We start from the raw sequence: 12,686 nt of genomic DNA, 5'->3' as shown, positions 1-12,686 counted from the left end.
GACTCGTGGGCGCCCTCTGGTGCTTCTGCTCTTAGGCCTTGCGCGTGGAGCTCTGACTTGAGAAAATATTCTTCGTCCAACACAAACTTTCTGAGTGCCTACCACGTGGAGGGCTGCGTGCTAGGTGCTGTGGAGGAAAACAGAGACGTTAACGAAAGGCTCCTTGTCTCCAAGAGGCTTTCCAGAGAAAGAGGAAGAACAACTCTTAGAATAAACTGTTCAACTTTTCTGAGCCTCCATTCTATCTTTGGCAATTTAGAATGACATCCCCTTCATCCTGCAGTTGTGAAGATGAGAATGGATGTAAAAGGCCTGCTGCCAGTGGCTGGCTCACAGTAAACACTCCAAATGCTTCTTTTCCTCTTTTTAAAAATCGTGTTAATGTAAGAATGAGTTCCCAAAACACAACGTGCCTGCCCATATCTTTGGGTCTTTGTGCATTCTATTCCTTCCACCTAACTTCTGTATTGACTGCCTGGCGAAATAGACTCAGCCTTTCACAATGGATCACTGCCTCCAACGAGACACACACACACACACACACACACACACACACACACGCCACCTCTGGCTTGCACTTGGTAGTCTCTCCCAGTGCTGTCTAGTCGAAATGTGAGCCACATATGTAACTTAAAATTTTCTAGTGCTGACATTTTTTTTAAAGTAAAAAGAAGGAATTCCCTGGCAGTTCAGTAGTTAGGACTCCACCCTTCCATTGCAGGGGACACCCGTTCAGTCCCTGGTCAAGGAACTAAGACCCCACCAGCTGTAAGTCCTTCCCCCAATTAAATTAAAAAGAAACAGGTAAATTTTAATTTTACTAATATATTTTTCTTAGCCCAACATATGCAAAATATTGTCATTCAACTTCAACATGTAATCAGTATAAAATTATTGATTATGAAAATGAATAGGCTATTTTACATTCTTTTTTTGTGCTAAGTCTCTGAAATCTAGTGTATGTTTTACACTTAGAGTACATCTGAATTTTAGCTAGACACATTTCAAATGCTTGACGGTACATGTAGCTAGTGGGTATGGGGACAGAGATGTTAAAACCTCCATCAGATTTAGGCTGATAAATGACTGAGTGGATGAATTCATTCTCCATGATTTTTCTGCTCAAGGATCCTCAGAACCTCCAAGCAGAATTTGGGTCTCTCTCCTCCCTCCCCACAAAACTTGGGACATACTCCTTTCTGCGGAGAAGAAACCAGGAAAGACAAGGGGAAAATCTGATTTCCTTCCATATTCTAATGGGAGCCCATGGCTGGTGCTTGGCATCTGATGATGAAGGAAGCATTGTGAGTTCCCATTAAAGACAGGGTTCAGTGGAGGACCACATACTAAAATGGCTTTCATGAAGCCATTAAAAATTGTGTCCTAGAACAAAGGTTTTTGAACTGTGTTTCTAAAGTTCTATTCCCAGGACTTGAGGGAAATAGTGGGGCTCTGGCCTTCCTTCTCTTCAACTAGAATTGTTTTGCTTTTATCTAACTTATATACTAGTATTCTGAATAAAAGGCTCATTAAAAAAAAAAAAGTTTTCTGCAAAAATATTTGAAAGTCAATTTTAGAAGCATAGCAGTAAAGATAGGCGCAGGAGACCAAAAGCCTGGATTGGTAGCCTGGATAACTGCATTTCCTAAGGCATTGGTCTTCTTCATGCCTGGTCCTGGTTCAGCTTGCTTAGGTGGGAGAACCTGACTTGGCGTTGAGAATGTCATGATCCAATGGGATCCAGGACTGCTACATATCAAGCTAATCACAGACAAGGAAAGGGCCCTGGGCTAGGCTTCAGAAGAACTGAAGTCTAGTCTTGGCTCAGTCAGACTGGTTTGTGACACTTCAGATGAGGTCTTGCCTTACTCTGGGTCCCAGAATCCTCCACTGGAAAGCAAGAAGTTGAACCACGATGATACCTTTGAGCTGTGACCTTCTATGATATGTTCTTCAAAATAATCATTAAGTAATTAAGGTTTATGCATGTAACATATTGCTCATACTTCTTTAATACCATTTAGGTCATCTTGCTTTGTGCTCCAGTTAATTGCATCTGTGTCTAATGTCTGCCTTCTCCACTAAATATACGTCCTTTGAGTTTGTGTCTGATTCATCTCAGTGTCCACCCACTGGGCCTGGCACAGACAGGCCTGAGCATACATTTGCCTTCAGTATATTGTGGAACAAAATTGCCTTAATAACCCATAACTAATTTGTATGGATGCGTCAGAGGCCAGGTGAGTTGAGGCTGCTTTTATGGCATGGGTTTAGGAAGGGCCAATAAGGCCAGAGGAGAGGGAAACAGGTAGACAGGTGGAGTGTCTACAAAGGCTTTTTGGAGGAAGAAGATGATGAGACAAAGAGGGTAGGAAGAGGGCACAACCCCAGATGGGCTGTTTCTTTCATTTGCTTTCCCTGAATAGGTGAATCGTTGGTAGACAGTGTACATTTGTGTTCACAAGCAGCTGAGAGAAAAGGTCACTGAGCTAGGACATTTAGAAGTGAGACAACATATGAAAGGACTTGGTGAGGTTGGATAGAGAGGTCAGAGACAGGTTCTGGAGGCAAATGGTCCTGGATTCAAATCCTGGTTGTACCACTTATCTTGTAGCTTTTGACAAGTCACATGACCTCTCTATTCATTCCTTAAATACATATTTATCGAAAACCTCTGGGCCAGGTATAGTGTCACATTCCAGTGATGCAGTGGTGAAAACAAAAAGACAAGTGCCTATCCTGATATAACTAGCGAGGAAGATAAATCTTAAACAGGTAATGATTCAAAAGTACAGAGTGCTGTAAGAGTATATGATAGAGTCATTTAGTTTCATTTTAAAGTCGGAATGACAATACTGTGTACTTTGTGGGATTATGAGGATTCAATGAAATAAGGAAGCCAAGAGTCTAGCAGATTGCCCAGGGTACAATGAATAAACATTACTTAATTTCTCCATTCACTCATGTTGTTTTCAAGTTATTCCCCCTGATAATTTTTCCTTCTTTCTCAAGGTCAAATGCTAAAGCTGACTCAGTTCCCCTAAAAGTGCAAGATGGAGACAGAGAAGAGGAGAAAGGCCCTCACTGATCTCACCCCTGCCCTGATGTTTTCCAGATGAGTTTTTCCAGCCTGGTCCTCTCTGAGTTCCAGCTTCCATAGACCACAAGTGGCACATAGGATCTTCTGCTCAGTCCTAGTCCCAACCTCAAGCTAACCCTAAATCTGAAAGTCTTAGTTGCTCAGTCATGTCCAACTCTTTGCGACACTGTGGGCGGTAGCCCACCAGGCTCTTCTGTTCATGGGATTCTTCAGGCAAGAATACTTGAGTAGGTAGTCATTCCCTTCTCTAGGGGATCTTCCTGACTCAGGGATCTAATTTAGGTCTCCTGCTTTGTAGGCTCATACTTTACAGTCTGAGACAACATATCTGAGCTCTTTTTCTCTGATGTGGCTCCAGGGACTCAACTGTCTTGATTCCCTGGTCTTCCCTTTCTCAACCTGCCTGAGTAGAAATGGGAGTCTTCCCCTCCTCATTCTTCTTATTGCTACCCCCAAAGATAAACACAATGTTTCATTTCATGAAATGAGAACATGATGGACAGAACAGGAGATACCAGAAAGAACAAAGGGGAAGTGGCAAATGAAACAAATTTCTGGAGTTGCATCCTTTGATCCATTGTATCCTCCGATCCATTGTTCTTCATTCCCTCTAAGGAAATAACTGGATTGGGGGGAGGGGAAACTAAGCACATGCCCAATCCTTCAGGAGTGTCCTTCGTCTCAGACAGGCAGTACAATAGTTGTCCTGTTTGCCTCCAGGACACCTTTGCATCTTTGAGATTCTCCAAACCAGGTGGTACCCAGGTTATCTGGCATACTCCCCTCTAGGAAATTCTTTCTTCTTCAGCCCTGGTATTTTCCAGGAGCGGCTCAGCTTGCTCAGAGTCATGCAGCAGAGCCAGGATGTGAATCTAGGCAGTGTGACTCCAGACACCCTCCTCTTCCCTCAGTGCTTGTGCACAGCCTCTCTGACTGCTGTAGGCAGTTACTTGTGTAATTCTGTGTTCCTTCACCTGCTCCATATTGATTTCTCTCAAGACATTATCAACAAGTTCTAATTACTCTTCATCTATATATTTCCCCTAAAATCTGAGCTTGTTGGGCGTATGAACTGGGTTGTTACAAACAGGGGCTCAGTAGATGTTAAATGAATGAATGAACATTGGCATTAAGAGTCTAGCACTGCTTCTGCAAAGCAGAAGCATCTCTTCACGAAGAGATGATTCTCTTTGTGAAGCTGGCCTGGAAAGCATTGTTAGAAGCCAAGATTTCTGTCCTCATTCCCTACTCAGCCAGACTTTGGGCAGCTTCTTAGTGATAACTGCACCTGCCATTTTTGGACACCAGGGAGCAGCACTGATAGATAATACAGCCTAGACTCACGGACTCCTAAATTTTTCTGAGCAGATTTTGGACTCTTTAGCACACTTCTACTGAAGATTCTCACTTTCCAGATGAAAGCTATTGGTAATCAGAAGCCCTCTGGTGTAAAGGACAGCCAAGCTACTATAAAGAACACATATCATTCATTCATTCACTTTTATCGAGTACCAGCTCTGTACTGAGTACGGTCCTAGCCTGAGAGTATACAATGGTAAATGAAATGAAGTCCTTGATGAGCTCAGAAGCTAATGGGGAAGACAGATACTTGCTAGATAATTATAATTTACCTATTTAAGTACCCTAAGGTATAGCAGAAGACTGGAGAGACAAGGTAAGTCAAGGAGGGAGTCAAAGGAAGGAAGGTGACTTTTGAGCTGAATTTATTATTATTATTTTTGACAAATCATAGCTTTTGGTTCATGCTATACTGTCATCAGTGGTCAAGGCATGGCTGATTTATATCACCTGAACTGAGAATTGAAGGATGGGGAGGAAATCCCAAAGGAGAAAGAGAACATGACACAATTCATCTTCTTAGGTTGTTTCTTCATCTGTAGAATAAGTGTAGTCTCTGACTTATCTAGCAGAGGTCTTATGAGGGAGAGATAAGATAATAGATGTGAAAGCTCTTGCAAATAGTGGAATAGAGGCATAAAAATTGTTAATCAGTTTGATTTAGCCAACATCTGCTGAATGTAGAGTGATGCAAGGGAGATAATCTCGGCATATGGTAAAGGCCTGGTATATAGGTTTTAAGAAAACACTGAGGAGACTTCCCTGATGGTCCAGTGGTTAAGAATCTGCCTTCCAATACAGGGGACTCGTATTTGATCCCTGGCTGGGAAACTAAGCCTGTGTGCTGCAACTAGAGAAGCCCTCACACACCTTAACTAGAGAAAACCCACATGTGGCAGTGAAGACCCAGTGCAGCCAAAAAACCCCAACATTAAAAAAAAGAAGAAGAAGACACCAAGATGAAAAAACAAAGCAAAACCAATCGCTTGGTTTCCTTCTGAGACTCACAATGTGATGAGGGGCTCTTATGGAGGCTACATTTAGATGAGAACACAATTATCCAGAAAAATCCATGAGGTCTCAGGTTTTTGCTACCTTGCTGTGCTGTGCTTAGTCGCTCAGTCGTGTCCAACTCTTCACAGTCCCATGGACTATAGCCCTCCAGGCTCCTCTGTCCATGCGGATTCTCTAAGCAAGAATACTGGAGTGGGTTGCCATTCCCTCCTCTAGGAGATCTTCCCAACCCAGGGATTGAACCCAGGTCTCCTGCATTGCTGGTGGATTCTTTACCAGTTGAGCTATCAGGGAAGTCCTTTCCTACCTTATAGAATATTAAAGCTGAACTGGATCAATAACCTGGTACCTACCCATCCTATAGTTGGGGAGACTGAGATCCAGAGGGAAACTAGCTTTTCTGATGTCACATCGTGATCTGGGAGTCAGAGATGAGACAAGAATGTTTCTCCTGTTGTCCAGGCCATGGTTTTTGCTTTCAGACACCATTTATTTTTAATGGTGGTAAAATACACATAACATGAAATTTACATGTTAAGTGTGTTAAGTACATTCATATTGTTTGGCAACCAATTTCCACAGCTCTTTTCATCTTGCAAAATGGAAACTATATCTTAAACAACAATTTTCTATCGTCCCTTCCCCTCAGCCCTGCTGCTGCTGCTGCTAAGTCGCTTCAGTTGTGTCCAACTCTGTGGGATCCCAGAGACAGCAGCCCACCAGGCTCCCCTGTCCCTGGGATTCTCCAGGCAAGAACACTGGAGTGGGTTGCCATTTCCTTCTCCAATGCATGAAAGTGAAAAGTGAAAGTGAAGTTGCTCGTGTCCAACTCTTAGCGACCCCATGGACTGCAGCCTACCATGCTCCTCTGTCCATGGGATTTTCCAGGCAAGAGTACTGGAGTGGGTTGCCATTGCCATTGCCATTGTCACTATCCTACTTCCTGTGTCTATGAATTTCACTACTCTAGGAAACTTATATTGCTGGTGGTAAAGAACCTGCCTGCCAATGCAGGAGATGTAAGAGATGCAGGTTCAAGCCCTAGGTCAGGAAAACAGATCCCCTTGAGGAGGCATGGCAACCCACTCCAGTATTCTTGTCTGGAGAATCCCATGAACAGAGGAACCTGGTGGGCTACAGCCCATAAAGTCTCAAAGAGTCAGACATGCCTGAAGCGACTTAGCGTGACGCAGGAGGAACCTTATATAAGTGGAATCATATAGTATTTGTCCTTCTGTGACTAGCTTATTTCACTTAGCATAATGTCCTTAAGGTTCATTCATATAGCATATAGAATTTTATTCCTTTTTAAGGCTGAATAATAGTCCATTGCATATATATATAGTCATCCATTTATGGAAATTTACTTGTGTTGCTCCTACCTTTCAGCTATTGTGTATAGTGCTGCTATGAAAACAAGTGTACAAATATCTCTTTGGGACCCTGCTTTCAATTTCTTTTGGCATAAGCCCAGAAGTGGAATTGCTGCAGCATATGGTTATTCTAATTTTAGTTCCCAGACACCATTTTAGCCTCACAGGAAATGCAACAGGTTCTGAGAGTCTCAAGGTCTTGGTTGTGAATTGGTAATAGACTCTTGCTTCCTGCCTCCAAGACCCCAGCTCTTTGTACCAAATGGGTTTGCACCCATACCTCCAAAGAAATCACACGGTAGCTAAGAGAAATGATGCACATGAATTTAAAAGAGCTGTATTAAGCTTGATTTACTTTCCTCTTTCCTTTTGTGTTCTTTTAAACAAATGAGCGCACAGCCAGGTGGACTGGCTCGGAGAAATTATAAACTGATAGTCTGAGATCAATTTAGGCTACAGATGTGCTTTATGTGGCCTATAAAGGGTTTCATACCTTTAAAGGGCTGTATCATTTTTTTTGTCTTTAAAAATTTAAATTTAATTTTTATATCGGTGTATAACTGACTTACAATGTTGTATTCATTTCAGGTGTACAGCAAAGTGTACATATACACTTTGTTCAGTTGTACATATAAATATATCCATTCTTTTAGAGATTCTTTTCCCATAAAGGTTATTACAGAATATTATTTTATAAATTAAAAAAATTATTTTTAAAAATTTATTTTTGACTGTGCTGGGTCTTCGTTATTGCACAGGCTTTTTTCTAGTTGTAGAGAGTGGGGGCTACTCTCTAGTTACAGTACACAGGCTTCTCATTGCAGTGGCTTCTCTTGTTGCTGAGCCTGGGCTCTAGGGCAAGCTCAGTAATTGCAATTTTGGGCTCTAGAGCATGAATATTTGTGACTCAGTCGTGTCTGACTTTTTGTGATCCCATGGACTGTAGCCTGCCAGGCTCCCCTGTCCATGGGCTTCTCCAGGCAAGAATACCGGAGTGAGTTGCCATTTCCTACTCCAGAGAATGTTCCCCACCCAGGGATCCAACTTGAATCTCCTGCATTGACGGGCAGATTCTTTACCACTGAGCCGGTTGTTATGGAATGTTGAGTAGAGGAGTTCCCTGTGCTATATACAGTAGGTCCTTGTTGATAAAGGGGCTATATCATTTAAAAGTCCAGACTTCCATCTTCTCTTAAAGATGATCCAGCAACACCGTGTCCGCCTTCCTGCCTGCCGCTAGGGTGCCCCAGTCCCTACCACTCCCTATTACTCTCATCTACTTCTCTCAATAATATTGGCTATTTTCCCACTTTGCTGCTTGAGTTTAAGGCTCTATCAGGGGCTTATCTTAGGGCCAGTTTTCCAACATACAGTTGTTACTCAGTACATATTTGTACAATCAAGTGAATTAACTTATGTCAACCAGGTTTTGTGAGTACTTACTCCGTACAGGGCCTGAGATGGATGGCCATTTCCCAGAGATGAATAAAGCGCAGGCCCTAACCTCTGAAAAGTCATAATCCTGTGGGGTGGTGGAAGACAGATATGTGTACGGTCCAATTCTGAACTTGGTGGCTGAGTAGGAGTTTCTGAGGAGAAGATCTTAAACTGTATTTTTCAAAAAATGTATGTGTGTGTGTTTGTGAAGTTGCTCAGTCGTGTCGGACTCTTTACGACCCCGTGGACTGAAGCCCACCAGGCTCCTCCGTGCATGGGATTCTCCAGGCAAGAATACTGGAGTGGGTTGCCGTTTCCTTCTCCATGTATATTTATTCATTTATTTGCCTGTGCTGGGTCTTGGATGCAGCAGGTGGGATCTTCCATTTTTGTCGCAGCACGCAGGATCTTTAAATTGCCGAATGTGAATCTAGTTCCCTCACCAGGGATCAAACCCAGGCCCCCTGCCTTGGGAGTGCAGAGTCTCAGCCGCTGGACCACCAGGGAAGTCCATTGAATTGTATCTGGAAGAATGAGAAGTCAGTCATGTGAGGAAGGGGGCCATGTTGATGGGAGGCCCTGGAGGGGAAGAGAGTGTTTTAGGTAGAAGCCACAGTAGCTAGGAGGCATGGGAGGTGGCTGAGATTCCATGTGCTTGAGGAACTTAAGACCAGTGTTACCGAAGTTCAATAAGAGAGTGGGAGGGTGGTAGTAGATGACGTCGGAGGTGTATTTTTATATTAACAGCCTAACTCTTAAGCCCGGCAGCTGTTGGGCAAATCCGTGTTCCCGATCTTCAGAGGGCTTGCTCAGAACAGGTAGCTGGCTTAGCACTGTCAGGGGAGGGCCGGTGCCAAGGACAGGGCAGGGCACAGAGCAGGTTTCAGTAAAGATCTGCTGACAGCACACTTGAGAAGAGAACAGGAAGTGCAGGCTCTGTTGAGGGAGGCCCAGACGCTTCTCCCTCTTTATAGGGGCACTCGTTCTCAAGTCGCTAACACCCTCAAGCCACACACAGAGCTGGGAGAGTGAGATGCAGGGAGGAACCTACACAGGCCCTACCCGCAGAAACCTCAGAGGGGAGGGGGTAGGGGGACGGGTAGGAAAATGGGCTGAGAGAGTTAAGGGAGGGCATCCTACTTAGCTTGGATTGGGGGGGGTAAATTAGGGGGGAAGGTCAGGAAGGCAGATATGGGGCCCTTTGGCCATTTAGGAATGTGTGGGGCCATTTTACCTATACTGGTTTGGACGCTTCGCTTTGTTTTCTGGCATCATTCCTTCTGAAAACACTAGCAGGCCCCAATGGGCCTCCCCCGGGGCGGGTCCTCGCTCTAATTCCCCAGCTCTCTGCAAAGGGGCAGGGCCTCCCAAGGAGCTCCGATCCCGGCCGCAGAACCTAGCTTTGCCCGCCAGGGGCCGCTGCACAGGGGTGACTAAGCGCGCGGGTTCCTAAGCTGCAGAGAGGCGGGAGCCGATTGGCTGCGGGGAGCGGCGAGAGGGGCGGAGCCTAGGATGCCGGCCGGGAGTAGGGGGCTGGGAACGCGCCCCCCGCTGAACCGGGCCGGGTCGTTGTCTCCTCGGGCAGTACCGGGCGGCAGTCGTAGTGTCCAGGCCCTCTGCCTTGCCCGGCTCTAGAGCTGAGGCGAGTGGGTCGGCACCGAGGCCCGGAGATCCGGGCCACTGTCATCATCGCCGCCGCCGCCGCAGGCCTGGGTTACCTGAGCGACTTGCGTGTCAGCGCCCGCCAGCCCGTCCGTTTGCGGGCGGTTAGCACGGGAGAGACTAGTGGGCGAAAGGGAAGCTTGGGACCCGACCCTTGGCTGGGGAGAGGGATCCTAGCGGAGACTAGCGCGGACCGGGAGAGCCCTCCGGGGTCTGCGGGCGCCGGGTGGCTGCCTACAACAGGTTATTCCGGGATAAACCCAGCGCTGGGGCGGGCCCGGGCTTCGCTGGGGGCCGGGCGGCGCTGGGCGGGCCTGCGGGAGAGCACGCCCCCGCCCGCCCCGGGCCCGCCCCGCGCCTCCCGCCCGCACGCCCGCGAGCCTCTATCCCGGGCCTGGCCCGTGCGCGTCCGCCTGCTGAACCTGGGCACCGCCGGCCGGGGCACGGGACTGGGCGGGATCGCTGACCTCGGCCTTGGAGGCCTGGGATCCCCGAGCCGCCCGCGCCCGCGGGGGCCTCGGAGTCGCACGCCCTCCCCGAACCTGCGCTGCTCGAGGATCCCCGGCGGGGCGAAGCCAGGTGCCCCCTTCTCCTCCTTTCTCTCCCTCCCCCACTCCGGTGCCCGCGAGAGGTCCCGCCCGCTCACCCCCTTCCCAAGGGGTGTAGCCGGCTGCGGAGCGGACAGCGGCTCCGCGGCCACCTTGTCCAAACTCTCCGGAAGCGGCTCGAGCTGACAGGGCACTCAGGCCGTCGCAGCTCCAGCGGACACACAGTTGGGCCGGAGACGCCGGCCTTCCTCCTGCTCCCAAACTTGGAGAACTTGACCTTTGGCTGTCGGAGGAGGCAGACTCGCGCGTGGCTGGACAGCTGCTGCACCTCGAGGGCATCTTGCCTGGGGTTCCAAGACCGGGCTCCCAACTTTGCCTCTGAGACCCTGAGGTGTCTCCATCAGGCGCATGTTGACTGAGACCTGGAGTCATGGATGTGTGCGCTCGTCTTGCCCTGTGGCTCGTTTGGGGGCTCCTCCTGCATCACGGCCAGAGCCTCAGCCAAAGCCACAGCGAGAAGGCGACCGGCTCGGGGGCCAATTCTGAGGAGTCCACTGCAGCAGGTAAGGCCTTACCACGGGCAAGAACTGAGTTGCCCAAGTGGGGAAGTTTGAACAGTCGGTTTCTACACTTGTGATTGATGGAGGACCCACTCATGGCACTGCCAGTTCTTAGGAGTCCAGGGAGTTCTTTCCGTTCAGGAGCTACTGCTGATGTCTTTGTCTCTTGAACAACTTTCTTCATCCCTCCTCAGGATGTCTTTTGTTGGCAGAGAAAGGCGGTTTGCTTCTGGCACACCTTGGCCTTTCAGATCAGCAAGTCAAGACCCTGTCTCAGGATTACTTGCCTGGAATAATGGCCTGGGCAGATGATAAGTCTATTGCTTTTGGCCAGTTTCAGCACTTGGCAGCAGAGGGGAGGTTGAGGCTACTTGGACTGGGCAGGGAAAGTCAGGACTGAGCCAGCTTTATTACTCTGTAAGTTAGTGTTGAGGTGTGCCTTGCTATTCCAGTGAGCGTGGGAACCCTATTTCCTCCCTGCCCTTAGGTAATCTGCTGTCTCCTAGCTGTGCCCATCTGAAATATCAAAGCAGTTCCTTAGATGGAATGCTATTTACCACTAGGGAGTTAAATGGACTTTTCTTGACATAGGCATGATATAATTCCTGGGACCACTTGTTGACTTACTCTGTTTCTTCTGACTGATGATGGTAGGAGTTCTACGATATTTTTGATCTCTCCTGCTTTTTCCTGTGTACTTGTGGAGCCTTGTCAAAAAAGTAGGAGCCCTGGTGCTCTGTTGCAGAGAAAAAAAAAAAAAAGCACCTTTAAAATTCAGTTGTTTTACACAAAGCTTAGAAGGAATCCAGTTTTTTACCCTCATGTCTCTCACCCTGTCACTAGGATCTGCCCAAAGCAGTGGGCTGCAGAGTAAGGAGAATTTATAGCTGGGTTCTTCCTACGGGTGGGCAAGCTCAAGGGAGGGGTCGCCTGAGTGAACACCCATTGATACAAGGAGGAAAAGGAAGTGTCATGGTGGCCAGGAAGTTTCATGGATGGATTCTGGGGCTGACTTTGGTGGTAGACCCTTTCTTAGGTAATCCCCCTTTAAGTTCCTTGACTGGGCTGGATGTGATTATAGGTACCTCAAGGGTTGACTTACAAATGAGGCCAGAAGTTGCCTTATATATAAGTATGGCACCTAGGATGTAGCTTTGAAGATAGGACCTCCTTGCATATTAATCCTGTTTCTCCACACATTGTCTCCTTGGCCCCTGAAACTAACTGAAAGCTTGGTTCTCATTGGGCTATGAAGGGGAAAACTAGTAGGCCGATGTAGGTCAACTGTGAAGAAGACTTGAGGAGCAGTTCTGCTGTCCCAGTGACATCCCTGTTTGTAACTAATAATATGTTCCTTTTTCACCCTAAAATATGAGTGCCTGATGTAAAATGAATATATATATGTATATATATATATATATATTTTGGTCAGCAAGGAACCATTTGTGTATTTTAAACACGTGCTAAAAGGGATGAAGTTTTGAATTTAGGCGCTAGCTAGCTATCAGGAAGATTTGTGTGTTTGTGTATGCCATAGGTAAGAGGCATTCCTCATCTCTCATAACCACCCCCTGAATGAAGCTTATGGAGACAGCCCTCCACACAATGTATTTTAGAGGCTTGGTTATGTTGA

General features: G+C 46.9%; 1 protein-coding gene across 5 annotated transcripts in view; it reads left to right on the top strand.

Moving 5' to 3' along the window:
- The first annotated feature begins 9,780 nt into the window (after positions 1 to 9,780).
- Positions 9,781 to 12,686, top strand: part of STIM1 (stromal interaction molecule 1) — a 196,154-nt gene continuing 193,248 nt past the window's right edge. For 3 of the 5 annotated variants that reach the window (XM_069553451.1, XM_069553453.1, XM_069553450.1), the window contains exon 1: positions 9,798 to 11,056. In XM_069553451.1, coding sequence (XP_069409552.1) covers positions 10,924 to 11,056 — 133 coding nt within the window. In that variant the 5' untranslated portion in view covers positions 9,798 to 10,923. Of the gene's footprint in view, positions 11,057 to 12,686 lie in introns of all 5 variants that reach the window. The other 2 variants (XM_069553454.1, XM_069553452.1) reach the window with 2 other exon arrangements.

Source organism: Ovis canadensis, chromosome 15 (assembly GCF_042477335.2).
Source record: "Ovis canadensis isolate MfBH-ARS-UI-01 breed Bighorn chromosome 15, ARS-UI_OviCan_v2, whole genome shotgun sequence".
NCBI classification, from domain to species: Eukaryota; Metazoa; Chordata; class Mammalia; order Artiodactyla; family Bovidae; genus Ovis; species Ovis canadensis.
Note: the sequence above shows the minus strand (reverse complement) of the source record. Positions and strands in the feature narration are given on the sequence as shown.